Raw genomic sequence first — 12,829 nt, 5'->3', positions numbered from 1 at the left:
GAACTCACTTCACCAGTTGACCAACAAATGTCTTGAAAACTTCAATACCTGTCACCATTACTTTACTTTTTGTGGCTCTCTGGTCCTGTAATATTTTAGATAGCCTATGTATATGCATAAGGCATATATAATTCAAATTGGCCCTATTATGTGAAGGATAAAATGTGAAGAATAAATGTGAAGTCTGCTAAATAAGTGTGAAGAATGAATGTGAAGAATAAATGTGATAAATAACTGTGAAAAGTGTCTCGCTGAAACACACAGTTTAGATCTGCTTAACGAAAGAACTTCAAAACCTGCCACCATTATATCACATAAAATGCCTCTTTGGTCATTTTCTGCAATATTCTAGATGTATGTATGCATAAGGCATATATACATTGAAATTGGCCCTATTATGTGAAGGCTAAATGTGAAGAATAAATATGAAGTCTGCTAATTAAGTATGAAGAATGAATGTAATAAATAAATGTAAAAAGTCTGTCGCTGAAATACATTAGTCAGATCTGCTAAATAATAGCAAAAATATTTCCTAGTTTCTGCACCCTGGAGAAATTTTTAAAGTGATTGCTAAGCAAACAACTGGGTGGAGGATTCAATTTTATATAAAAAAAAAAAAAAAAAAACATTAACTATAGTCTTCAGAGTTGATAACCCTTTCACGCACCAAAAGTTTAATAAGTTTCTCTTTCCACTGCGACATCTATCTGGGGCTCCCTAGGGGGCCTCGTGGAATGGCCTGACCATGCAGCGAAATTTTTCATTTTATAAATTTCACCCACGAGTATTCTTTTTCCCTGGCATTATTATATATCGCTGGTTTTGGAAAAGATTATTCTGCCTTATGAAGGAAATGATATCAAGAAATGCAAATAAATAGCGAAGTTTACCGACTCCGAAAAAAACATTGATTAAAGATAAATAAGAAATGCTTACATTCACCACCTTGTAGCTTAAAACTTCCTGAGTTGACTTTTTATAATTTATATGCCAATAAAGGGGGATTTTTATAAGGATTCCAACGCTATCATTGGAATTTTCATACGACCAGTAGTTCTTGAGAAAATGGAGGGAAACTATATTTTTCTATCTATTCTGTTCTTTCCAGAAGAAGAAACAGCTCAAGGGCAGCAAACAAAACACACAACGTCAAACAGACATCAGTTTTGTCTGGAATAGAGTTTTGATAATAATAACAAACATGACTATTAGCACACCTATTTGCTGTCTGGAAGAGCTTCGCCAGACGCAATAATAATCATAATAAATATCACTAAGTCTCTCTCCCAAACATTCTGCTGGAGTTTTTTTTTCACTTTTTCCATCATCACCATCACTTTCATGAGAATCATCATCATGCTCTGTACAAATGGGTCTCAAAATCTCTTCACTTGATAATTTCTTAGCCATATTTTCTAACAGTAACAGTTACTGGTCCCTGCGAATAAAAAAAAAAATTTTGTATCACGGCACGATCACTTTACATCAGAGGTAAGAATAAATTTCACCAAATTTTGTCTGACAACTGTAATCTAGGCTTACCAGGCTCCGGACACAATTTAAAAGGACGACAGTCCGCGCTCACAGGCTGCCTGCTGAGAGGCAACTATGCCACGGACAATTATCACTTCAAATCCAACGGCACGAGAGTTTATTTTATAGGTCTAGCTTAGATCTTTGACGCAAAAAATTTTGCCGCAATTCTGAGAGATACTTTGTTTTTGGCGAATTTTAAAAGTTTTTTGACGCGATTCGAGTCAAAAGCTCAGATGTAGATGATTCTGTTTTGACGTGAATCGCGTCGTGGTGTGTGAAAGGGTTGATGTAAATATGCAGATACACAAGTTTATGAGATTGGTGAAAATATGGAAAGGAGGCCTAAGCTCCAATAGTTGTACACACTCCAACTTACCAGTCTCAGCTTCACTATTCACATTAAAGTTGAACTGAAACATGGTGATCACTGACTGGGGTTTTGTGGATTTCTGTGAAAGAAAAAAAATCTATTAATTCTTCTTAGGTTATATTTAATATTCATAAGTTACTTAGTTGCTGTACAGCACCAATAATTTAATATCCATTAGTTTAAATTACATGGGTCTGGTAGCTTGAAAAAGGTTTTAATAGCCTGTAATTTCATATTATATATATACTGTACAGTCAAACCTCACCATTTGCGCACATATGGGCAGTCTGAAGGTGCACAAATGGCTAACTTAATAACCTATGGGGAAAAATACATATGGGCGGTCACGGCCTGCTGGCAGGAAACATGTTAATAGTGTCTTCCATTTAGCGTAACCCATTTCTGGGTCGTAATCTGTAGAGTCCCTTGATAGATAGTCCCGACAACCTAAGATTTGGACGCCATTATTGGCCCTGTTTTCACCGCGCTTTTCAAACACTAGCACACGCTCTCACGGCGAAAACAGGACCAACAATGGCGTCTAAATCTTAGGTTGTCGGGACTCTATCTATCACTTCCACCTTCTGTGCGATGGTCATCATCAGGTTCTTCCGGGGTTTAGGCTTCGAATACGCTGGGTGCGGCATGATAGTGGTGCAAAGGTGAGGCAGAAAACATCGGAGAATCACAGTCACCACAAGACCAGGAGAGGCGATCGGGCAATGGTGGGAAACAACATGTTGTGTACGCTGGTAGTGGTCTTCATTGGCGGCAGAGGGCTCGCAAGTGGCAGACAGCTGTAGATCGCCAGCTGGTTTCAAGGCTTTGTCACCACCTTCACTTTCGTCACCACTACCACTATCACCACCACCACCACCTGCATCACCACCATAGCCACCTTCATCACCACAACCACCTTAATCGCCACCACCATCTTCATCATCACTACCACTATCATCATCACCACCATCACCTTCATCACTGCCACCACCTTCATCACCTACACCACCACCTTTGTCACCACCACCACGTTAATCACCACCACCACCAACACTTCTTTCATCACCAAAACCTTGATCACCACCACCATCACCATCACCCCCACCACCTTTATCACCGCCACCACCTTCATCTCCACTACCACCACCTTTATCACCACCATCACTTTCGTCACCACCACCAACTTCATCACCACCTCCAACTTCATCACCACCATGGACATGTTTACCAATACTACATAGAAATTTAAATTTACGCGGGAGACAGCACTAGGGGGAACCGACCCTTAGGAGGGATTCCCACTATTGCATTTTCACCGATCCATCGCCCGTAAGTGACGTCACCAACGGAGCCCGGGCCCGCACGAAGCCCGTCCAGAGATGAACTCAAGTTAACTTTTGGATCCGGGGAAGGGGCAGTGGTGCCAGTCCAGTGATGTTGAATATTCTACATATCATGAAAATATTAAATAGAAGTACTGTACTTAGCTACAAAATAACATATACAAAAAGTCATTGTGGTTAATGCTGTCCATATGTTTGTCAACAAATGATGAGCGATGGACTGACGGAGTGGATCCTCCATGCCGAGTGGCTGCTGTTTCGCTGGTCATTTTTACGTCATTGACGTCGACGGATCTGTCAAAACGGAATAGTGGGAACCCCGCCTTAGTCAGTGGTGGGGGGGAGGGGTGGTGCGCAAATGGCAAGACCACCTGAGCAAATGGTGGGATGATGGCCACAAATTAAGGCTGCGCAAATGGCGACGGCACAAATGGTGAGTGCACAAATGGTAAGGTTTTACTGTATATATATATATATATATATATATATATATATATATATATATATATATATATATATATATATATATATATATATATATATATATATATATATATGTATATATATATATATATATATATATATATATATATATATATATATATATACAGTGTGTCACAAGAGAGGGGGTATATAGTTTGAGAGATGATATATCAGGTAATTCTAAGTGAAAATTACTCTATACACATATGCTCGTTTTTGCTTTATTATGCGAGAAATTGAGTGTTTAGGTGTGGCGGTTTGTGTGCTGCCGGGGGCTGCGGGGCCATGTTGTGTAGGGAGCAACAGCTGACTGACTGCCCGGGCGTGATGCCGCCAATCTGTAGCCTAGTGATAAACATTTGCATTTATTACAACATGGGGCTGCATTATCAACAAATAACACTTACTGAGTGACCAAATAAACAGCTAATTCAGCGGATCCAGGAAGTGACACAGGAAATAAAGAACAACAGACCAATGCTGAGGAGGGTGACGACATCGGTCCTGGATCGAGCAAGGAAGTGTATTGAGTGTGAAGGCTCTCACTTTGAACACTTGTTGTAAGGTGAGTTATCACACTGGCGTTTAAACACTACACTGTGTCAACTGTCACAGCCCCACAGTGAGCGCAGTGAGTTGCCATGTCTGCATAAAGCGTTTTTTCTAACTGTTCCATTGTTAAGTTCGGAGTATTTTTTTCTTTGATTATCCCGCACAGTAATTTATTTGGTCACTCAGTAAGTGTTATTTGTTGATAATGCAGCCCCATGTTGTAATAAATGCAAATGTTTATCACTAGGCTACAGATTGGCATCACGCCGGGCAGTCAGTCAGCTGTTGCTCCTACACAACATGGCCCGCAGCCCCGGCAGCACACAAACCGCCACACCTAAACACTCAATTTCTCGCATAATAAAGCAAAACGAGCATATGTGTATAGAGTAATTTTCACTTAGAATTACCTGATATATCATCTCTCAACGTATATATACACACACACACACACACACTATATATATATATATATATATATATATATATATATATATATATATATATATATATATATATATATATATATATATATATATATATATTTATATATATATATATATATATACACACGAGGTGCATTCAAAAAGCATCCGACTTTTAGAAATAAAGAAAATAATTTTATATATATCACAAATTTTATTTAATCACCTTCAAAGTACTCTCCTTGGGAGTTCACACACTTGTCCCAGCGGTGCTGCCATTGCTGGTAACATTTCTGGAAATCCTTAACTGTAATAGTGTAGAGCTCTGTCGTCGCTTTTCTCATAATTTCCTCTCGTGTCTCAAAATGCTTCCCTTTCAGGGTTGTTTTCAGTTTAGGAAACAGCCAGAAGTCACAAGGTGCCATGTCTGGAGAATAGGGAGGATGTTGAACAAGTGGAGTGTTGTTTTTAGCCAGGAAACCTTGGATCAGCTGGGCAGAATGAGCCGGCGCATTATCGTGGTGAAGCTTCCAGTTTTTCGCCGCCCAAATTCCCGGTCTTTTTCGTTGCACAGCGTCACGTAGGCGACGCATAATCTCAAAACATATCAACATTACTTTAACATTGCTGCGAACCTGTCGTGTTTTTTGGGGTCTTGGTGATGCGGGATGCTTCCATTGTGATGATTGAAATTTCGTTTCTGGGTCGTATCCATAAACCCATGTCTCATCACCAGTGATGATGATCTTCATAAAGTCAGAGTCATTGTTAACACAGTCAAGCAGGTCCTGAGTAATTTCCAGGTGGAGTAGTTTTTTTCTGCTCCCATAACAACTTGGGAACGGATTTCGCCGACACTCTTCGCATGCACAGATCTTCTGTTAAAATTATATGAACTGATCCTGTGCTTGTTCCAACTTCTTCTACAATCTCACTGATGGTTACACAACGGTCTTCCATGACCATTCGACGAACATTCTCAATGAATTCCTCGTTTCTGCTGGAGGATGGTCTGCCAGACCGTGCCTTGCTCTCGACGGAGGTTTGCCCTTGTTTGAAGCAGTTATACCACTCCTTTATCTGTGTAATGAACATAGCCTCATTGCCAAAGGCTTGCTGAATCTTGTGGATAGTTTGCACTTGCATATCACCAAGCTTCTGACAAAACTTGATGCAATATCGCTGTTTGATGCGCTCAGACATGTTGCCTAAATACAAAAATCCGACAAAAGTGTGCTGGAGCTCTGTATTATAGGCTTCACAGCCAGGAACTGGCGTGACCTACAGATGCTAAAATTTACATGCATGTGCGGTGAAGAGGGGCATAGCCTATCACGCTAAGGAATTACTGAACGGTATATTATTTTTACTCTTATGGACTAAGGTCGGATACTTTTTGAATGCACCTCGTGTATATATATATATATATATATATATATATATATATATATATATATATATATATATATATATATATATATATATATATCATTGTGGACTGGGCGAGTTTCTGCCGGGAGGTGCTAGTGGAATGGTGTGTCAAACAAACTGGAAAAATTGGGGGACAAGGCAAAATAGTTGAAATAGACGAAAGTAAATTCGGAAAAAGAAAATATAATGTTGGCAGGGTCATTGAAGGTCAATGGGTATTTGGTAAACTGTGTTGCGAAACTCGTACGTGCTTCATGGTTCCTGTTGAAAAAAAAGAGACAGTGAAACACTTTTGAAAGTCATCGAAGAGCAGATTCAACCAGGAACCACTATTATTTCAGACTGCTGGAAAGCATATAATTGCCTCAATCAAAAGGGCTACAAACATTGAACAGTTAATCACAGTCTCAAATTTGTTGACCCTTCAACACTGGCACACACAAACAACATAGAGCGACTGTGGAGGGAAGCCTAAAGCAAGGTCCTGTAGTATGGGAGGAATAAGAAACACTTTGCGGGATATCTGGTTTGGTCTGAGTTTCTCATGACCCACAAGGACCCAAACAGAAGATTCCACCACTCTCGGAGTGAGGGTGTGAAGTCGTCGGTTTTGGATGAAGCGGGCACACTCGCAGCCGCTGTGACGGGCTGCGGGCATCACTCAGTACAATGCAGATAGATGGGGAATGCGCGCTCTAGTATGTAACTGTGGGTCGGTCACGTTCACAGGATTGTCACCACACTCAATATAACACTCTCTAGGCTATTGAGTGTTAAGTGTGGGACTGACAAGATGGGCAGATAGAGATGCCCTCCTTAGGACAGGGGGGACGAAGCCCCCCTGTTAGAAGGTATGTAAAGTTTGGTTGGGGTAATTTAAATGTATTCAACATGTGGTGTGGGATGGCGAAAACTATGCAGCGCGGGACGGATTGAGGCAGCGGTGGTGGTGGTGGGGGGGGGGGGGTGAGGTTCCACTACGCTGACTATCCAATTACACACCAAACAATAGGATATATTGGAATAGATTACAAGAGTATGCATTAGGGACTTTCCTTATTCTCGAGACTAGGGAATTTTCCCTGTTTTAGGGATTTATTTAGGGAAATTATGGAAGCCCATTTTTCAGAGATTTTGCCTTCCCCCTCCACCGTAACTGATAACGATGCATTGCAACCAAGGATAATACATTGCCACTTACTTAGTTGCTTAAATCAGTGTAATCTGCAATTGAAGTGATTACCAGTGATGATTTGTATATTGTAATCAATAAAAAAAAATGCTCACCACCAAAGTCCGTTGGGTGTAATTCTGTAGCATTACCTTGGAAAAATTATTGAAGAGTTGTCATGACCTTAATCTTAAGTTACCAAAAAAGCATGTATACCCAGGTCACTCCCACTCCTTGTCTCAGCAGCCTCCCGTCCCCAGGCTCGACGAGCACGGTATGTAAGTGATGTTCACCACGGTCGACTTCAGAGGCCAAACCGTGAACAATGAAAATATCTGCAGCTATACTGGACACGAAGGTCAATATTTTGTTTCACCTGCCACTTTCCTACACCACTGCCACACGGTGACACATGCCATTCTAAATAGTCTTTACCATTTGACAATGATGTCCTAAATGACCACTTAAAATTTTTGTCTAATAATAAGGTGAACCTGTAGTGGTCCGTATTTACCCTGGCGCCCCAAACCCATTCGAGGATTAACGGCTGCGTGTAACAGTCACCTGGCACTGGGGTGGTCGGCGGTGCCTGGGGAGCCTGGGGCCACAGGGTGCACACCTCGACGCGGCTCGGCTTGAGTTCCCTCGTACTGAGTGCCAGTGTGGCTGGCCAGCGTTGCCAACTCAAAACTTCCAATGGCGCTAGATACACTCAACAAAAGTGCTAAACCTGTTGTCTACACGCTCTAAAAGAAAGGTAAGGAATAATACCTAAAGGAAAATAGGGTTTATGACACAGGTTACAGGTATTGGAAGGAACTGGTGCAAAAAACCGTTATAGAAAGCTATAAATGGAAGAACTGGAATAACCGTGGTTGTGACAAATGTACGTCACTCTGCTTCAAAACTGCGACCGGTACACGCAGGAGGCGGTTTTGGGGCGGAGCAGGGGGATGAAGTCACTTGAAGCTAAAAAAAAAAAAGTACCCGCCAGTTCAGGGGTGACTAAAGTTAGGGCTGTATGTGCACTCGAGCTGGATGTGCATTCTCGCCTCCTTTCACAGCGCGTTCAGGCAAGCCACTAACGAAAAAATATGTCTTCTTATAGTGCTATTGCGTGACTAATTCCATTGCCTACAAATGGTGGTGTGGGTTGTGAGGGAAGGCATGATGAAGTGATTGATTTAAATCAGTCCGCCTTTCTTCATTTTCTCTAAATCCCTGTTTCTCTATAGTTTGGCTCCAAGCAGTGTCACGCATTTTTTTTTTTTTTACGTTAGTGCCTATTGCGCCGGTAGGCTTGCTTGAGGGGCCTGGATGGTATTTGGCCCCAGCCCGTCATGGCGCAGGCAAGTGTTTATAGTGGCGCCATCTTCTCTTGGCTCATGCTGCCCCCCTGCCGGAACTCGTTCTTGATTCTTGGACGGCTTCCTCGAGTCCGGGTTGATTGGTGGTCTTCAGGACAGCATGTGGGTAGTTTTAAGCCACTCGGCGGTGACTGAAAAATCCGAGGTGGTAGCGTGGGGATTCGAACTCGTGTCGTCCATCACGTGGTGAATGTGGGCCCAGCACGCTACCGCTTCAGCCACCGCCTACCCTACGAAACCACGCCTGTGCTGTACGGGTCTCCTCCCACAATTAACCTGCGTATGACTTGACTTGGTAATATTATAGACTTAGCGCTAAAGGTATAAAGATATAAACATAGCTGGGCACGATAACAGAAAACCTTATTCCTGATAACCGATAACTGATAATGGAAAACCTTATCAGTGATAACCGATTTTCGTTAACTGGAGACACAAATATAACCGATAACCGATACCCGATATAAATCCACAATTCCGATACTAGCTAGCGATAAGTCCGATAGGCGAAAACGATACTATATTGATATTTCAAATAAAAAACATAGATGAATTCAAATTTTCATTATCTGTATTTTAAAAAACTTACAAAACCTGAAAACCACACGTTGACACGTACATATGGAGTAATACTAGAAATGCCTGAACCGGTGTTGTGTTATTTAGCGTCCCCATCATCATAAGCTGGCGCTTTTGTTTACAAACACTGGTCTCTCGTGAACTGCGCATGCTCAGACCAGCAAGCGTAGACCTGTACAGTCTCACAAAGCATTTTAACCGTAATAAAGAGTTGCTGGAAGGCTGAATCAGACATACAGTACCACTACCACCATCCTCGCTGTTTCTAGACAGACACTCTGTACGAGTTATATGTACAGAGTGTCGTTCTAGATACAGCGAGGATGGTGGTACTGTTTGTCTGATTCAGCCTTCCAGCAACTACTCTTAATGTGTTAAAAAGCTTTGTGAGACTGTACAAGGCTACGCTTACTGGTCTGAATGTTGCGCAGTTCACGAGAGACCAGTGTTTGTAAACAAAAGCGCCAGCTTTTGACAATGGGACACCAAATAACACAACACCGGGTGCCTTCAATACCATGGCATGCTCACAAACGAATATGGAATATCAAATTTGAGGCAGTGAATATTCATTTTTAGGGCAGTTAAATGATTTTTCTCTTTGATATATTGATTTTTGGGTTTAACATAAAGAAATAACCTATAGTGTTCTAATGTTCATGATAAGTATGAAATCTCTTCACCGAAGATATTTCATACCCCGAAGTTTTATCAAACAACACCGGGCGCCCGGGCCAGGCATGCGCACTAAGGAGTAGACAGTTTTTTTTTTTTTCTGAGGCGGAAAAAGTAGCGATTATCGCTAATTTGGTTACAGAAGTAACGAAGATACCGATATATATTTAAATTAGCAGCGGATGGCCGATAACCCGATTTTGTTATCAGCGATAAGGTATCGCGATACCTTATCGAGATAACGCCCAGCTTTGGATATAACGTAGCAAAAACGTAACGGGATGTAGCAAATGGGTTGTTAAAAGGTGATGTGGACGCGGTAAAAAGGTAATAGAAAGCACGGCCTATGAAGATAAATCGTGGTAGTATTGCGAATTTATTGATCGCAATATACACTTGTAAGGCCTGAATCACACCCACCGACTCACCTGTGACAGGCTGCGAGGTTACCTGATCCTTCCTCCCCAAAACTACCACAATGTCCCTTCCCCCATGGGCCCACTAGGAACGAGATACCAGGTATACTTATGGTTGTAGGGTTTTCATAATGATGGTCTGAAGTGTGTCCGCTAAGGTGTGCCGGCTTGTAGCATATATATATATATATATATATATATATATATATATATATATATATATATATATATATATATATATATATACACACTAGGGATGGGCAAGTACCGTTAATTTGAGTAACGGTAGTACCGGTACCGAAAACTCAAGTACCGTTAGTACCGGTACCGGTACCGGTACCCAAAGGAGTTTTTTTTCTTAATGACTTCTGATGAAATTCCCAAACAAATTTCCTGTAAAGAAAACCCTCTCTCTTCCTTCAACTTAATATCAACTAGAGTAGAAAATTAATGCAACGTTTAGGAGCCTTCTGATTAATGTAAAATCACTTAGGTTTAAGGACAGATCACCTAGTCTGTACCATGGGGTCTGTGTGGTCTAATTTTCTATGTAAATCTATGTAAATCTCTCTCTCTCTCTCTCTCTCTCTCTCTCTGAATGAAGTGAATATTTATTTTTTCGAAAAAAAAATAGCATGTATAGTTATTATGGATGTACTCGATCATAGTCTAATAACAATAAAAATATTTATTAGCAACCTAAAAAAGAAAAAGAATCGGACATGAAGAATTATCCAGTAACTCCAATAAATAAATCAAATAATGGAAACGGGAGCTGTAAGGAAACGGAAAGCAGGACAAAATGGTTGGAACTTGGGGAGACGGTCAGCGGGGCAGTGACTCAGCGTCTACACACAGGGCCCATAACACATGGAGGCGGGCGAGCACCGAGTGATCATTAAGCTTCCCGGAACCCACGTGATCAAGATGCTTCGCCGTACCAGTTCCGATAGCAGTTATCGATACCCCGGTATCGATAACTGCTATCGGTACTGGTACCGCGAAGCATCATGTGATCATGATGCTTCGCGGTACCAGTACCGATAGCAGTTATCGATACCAGGTACCGGTACTGGTATCGATAGCTGCTATCGGTACTGGTACCGCGAAGCATCATGATCACTTGGGTTCCGGGAAGCTTAATGATCACTCGGCACTGCGCATTGCCGTTAGGTCCTTTAAGTGACGCTCGGTGCTCGCCCGCCTCCATGTGGTATGAGCCCTGTGTGTAGACGCTGAGTCACTGCCCCGCTGACCGTCTCCCCAAGTTCCCACCATTTTGTCCTGCTTTCCGTTTCCATCACAGCTCCCGTTTCCATTATTTTATTTATTTATTGGAGTTACTGGATAATTTTTCATGTCCGATTCTTTTTCTTTTTTAGGTTGCTAATAAATATTGTTATTGTTATTAGACTATGATCGAGTACCCACTACCCATATCACCGAGATATCCACTCACTAAGTGGTGATCTCTCTCTCTCTCTCTCTCTCTCTCTCTCTCTCTCTCTCTCTCTCTCTCTCTCTCTCTCTCTCTCTCGCCTGCTACACCTCCAATATTTAATCATCTTATATAATTCATCATGCAATTCTTTATAGCCAAAAACTCTCGCCAAGGGATTCAAACTCTTTTTTCGTTAATGCTTTATTGGATAAATATGATCTCTCTCTCTCTCTCTCTCTCTCTCTCTCTCTCTCTCTCTCTCTCTCTCTCTCTCTCTCTCTCTCTCTCTAAAAGTTAACGAGTCATACGAATTTAACAGTGGCAAGTAAAAAGAAAACGAAGTCTTGGGTTAAAAGTTAGTGAGTCCCACGAGTCTTTAGAAAACGCTAATATATATTGTTATTGTTATTAGACTATGATCGAGTACCCACTACCCATATCACCGAGATATCCACTTACTAAGTGGTGATCTCTCTCTCTCTCTGAATGAAGTGAATATTTATTTTTTCGATAAAAAAATAGCATGTATAGTTATTATGGATGTACTCGATCATAGTCTAATAACAATAACAATATTTATTAGCAACCTAAAAAAAAAAATCGGACATGAAGAATTATCAATAAATCCAATAAATAAATCCGAGCAACTGGTACCGGTACCGAGCAATCTGGTACCGGTACCGTACCGTTTAGCTGGTACCGTTAGTACCGGTACTGGTACCGGTACCTGCCCACCCCTAATACACACAGTTCTCCTGCTGCCCGCACGCGGGTTGCTTGGTTTACGCTCCCGTGACCCGTCCCCCACGCTGACTTTGTTATGAAAAACAAAGCCAAAAAACGTCGCCTTGCTCGGTCCAGGCAGCTTCTCCGGCGGGAGCGTGCTTCCTCCCTTCCTGGCAATGAGCCCAGAGACCGTTCACGGAGTCCTGCCAACAGTCAAGCCGGTAGTACAACAAGTGACGCCTCCTCCACCTCCTCGCCATCGCCCGCCACAATGGAAGAAAAGTCACGCTCGGAGTCACCCTCCTCGCGAGAGT

The 12,829-nt window shown here is 41.7% G+C and overlaps 1 protein-coding gene across 3 annotated transcripts in view; it reads right to left on the bottom strand.

Annotated features, from left to right (window-relative positions):
• LOC126995368 (histidine protein methyltransferase 1 homolog) overlaps nt 1-8,013 on the bottom strand; it is an 82,596-nt gene extending 74,583 nt beyond the window's left edge. For 2 of the 3 annotated variants that reach the window (XR_007750217.1, XM_050854861.1), the window contains exons 1-2: nt 7,876-8,012; nt 1,913-1,985 (exon numbers count right to left, since the gene is read on the bottom strand). Coding sequence is in view for 2 of the 3 variants with exons in the window: in XM_050854861.1 (XP_050710818.1) it covers nt 1,913-1,955 (43 nt within the window). In the remaining variant the exon portion in view is untranslated. Of the gene's footprint in view, nt 1-1,912; nt 1,986-7,875 lie in introns of all 3 variants that reach the window. The other variant, XM_050854862.1, reaches the window with a different exon arrangement.
• Between the last annotated feature and the right edge of the window lie 4,816 nt (nt 8,014-12,829).

Source organism: Eriocheir sinensis, chromosome 8 (assembly GCF_024679095.1).
Source record: "Eriocheir sinensis breed Jianghai 21 chromosome 8, ASM2467909v1, whole genome shotgun sequence".
In the NCBI taxonomy this organism is placed as follows: domain Eukaryota; kingdom Metazoa; phylum Arthropoda; class Malacostraca; order Decapoda; family Varunidae; genus Eriocheir; species Eriocheir sinensis.
Note: the sequence above shows the minus strand (reverse complement) of the source record. Positions and strands in the feature narration are given on the sequence as shown.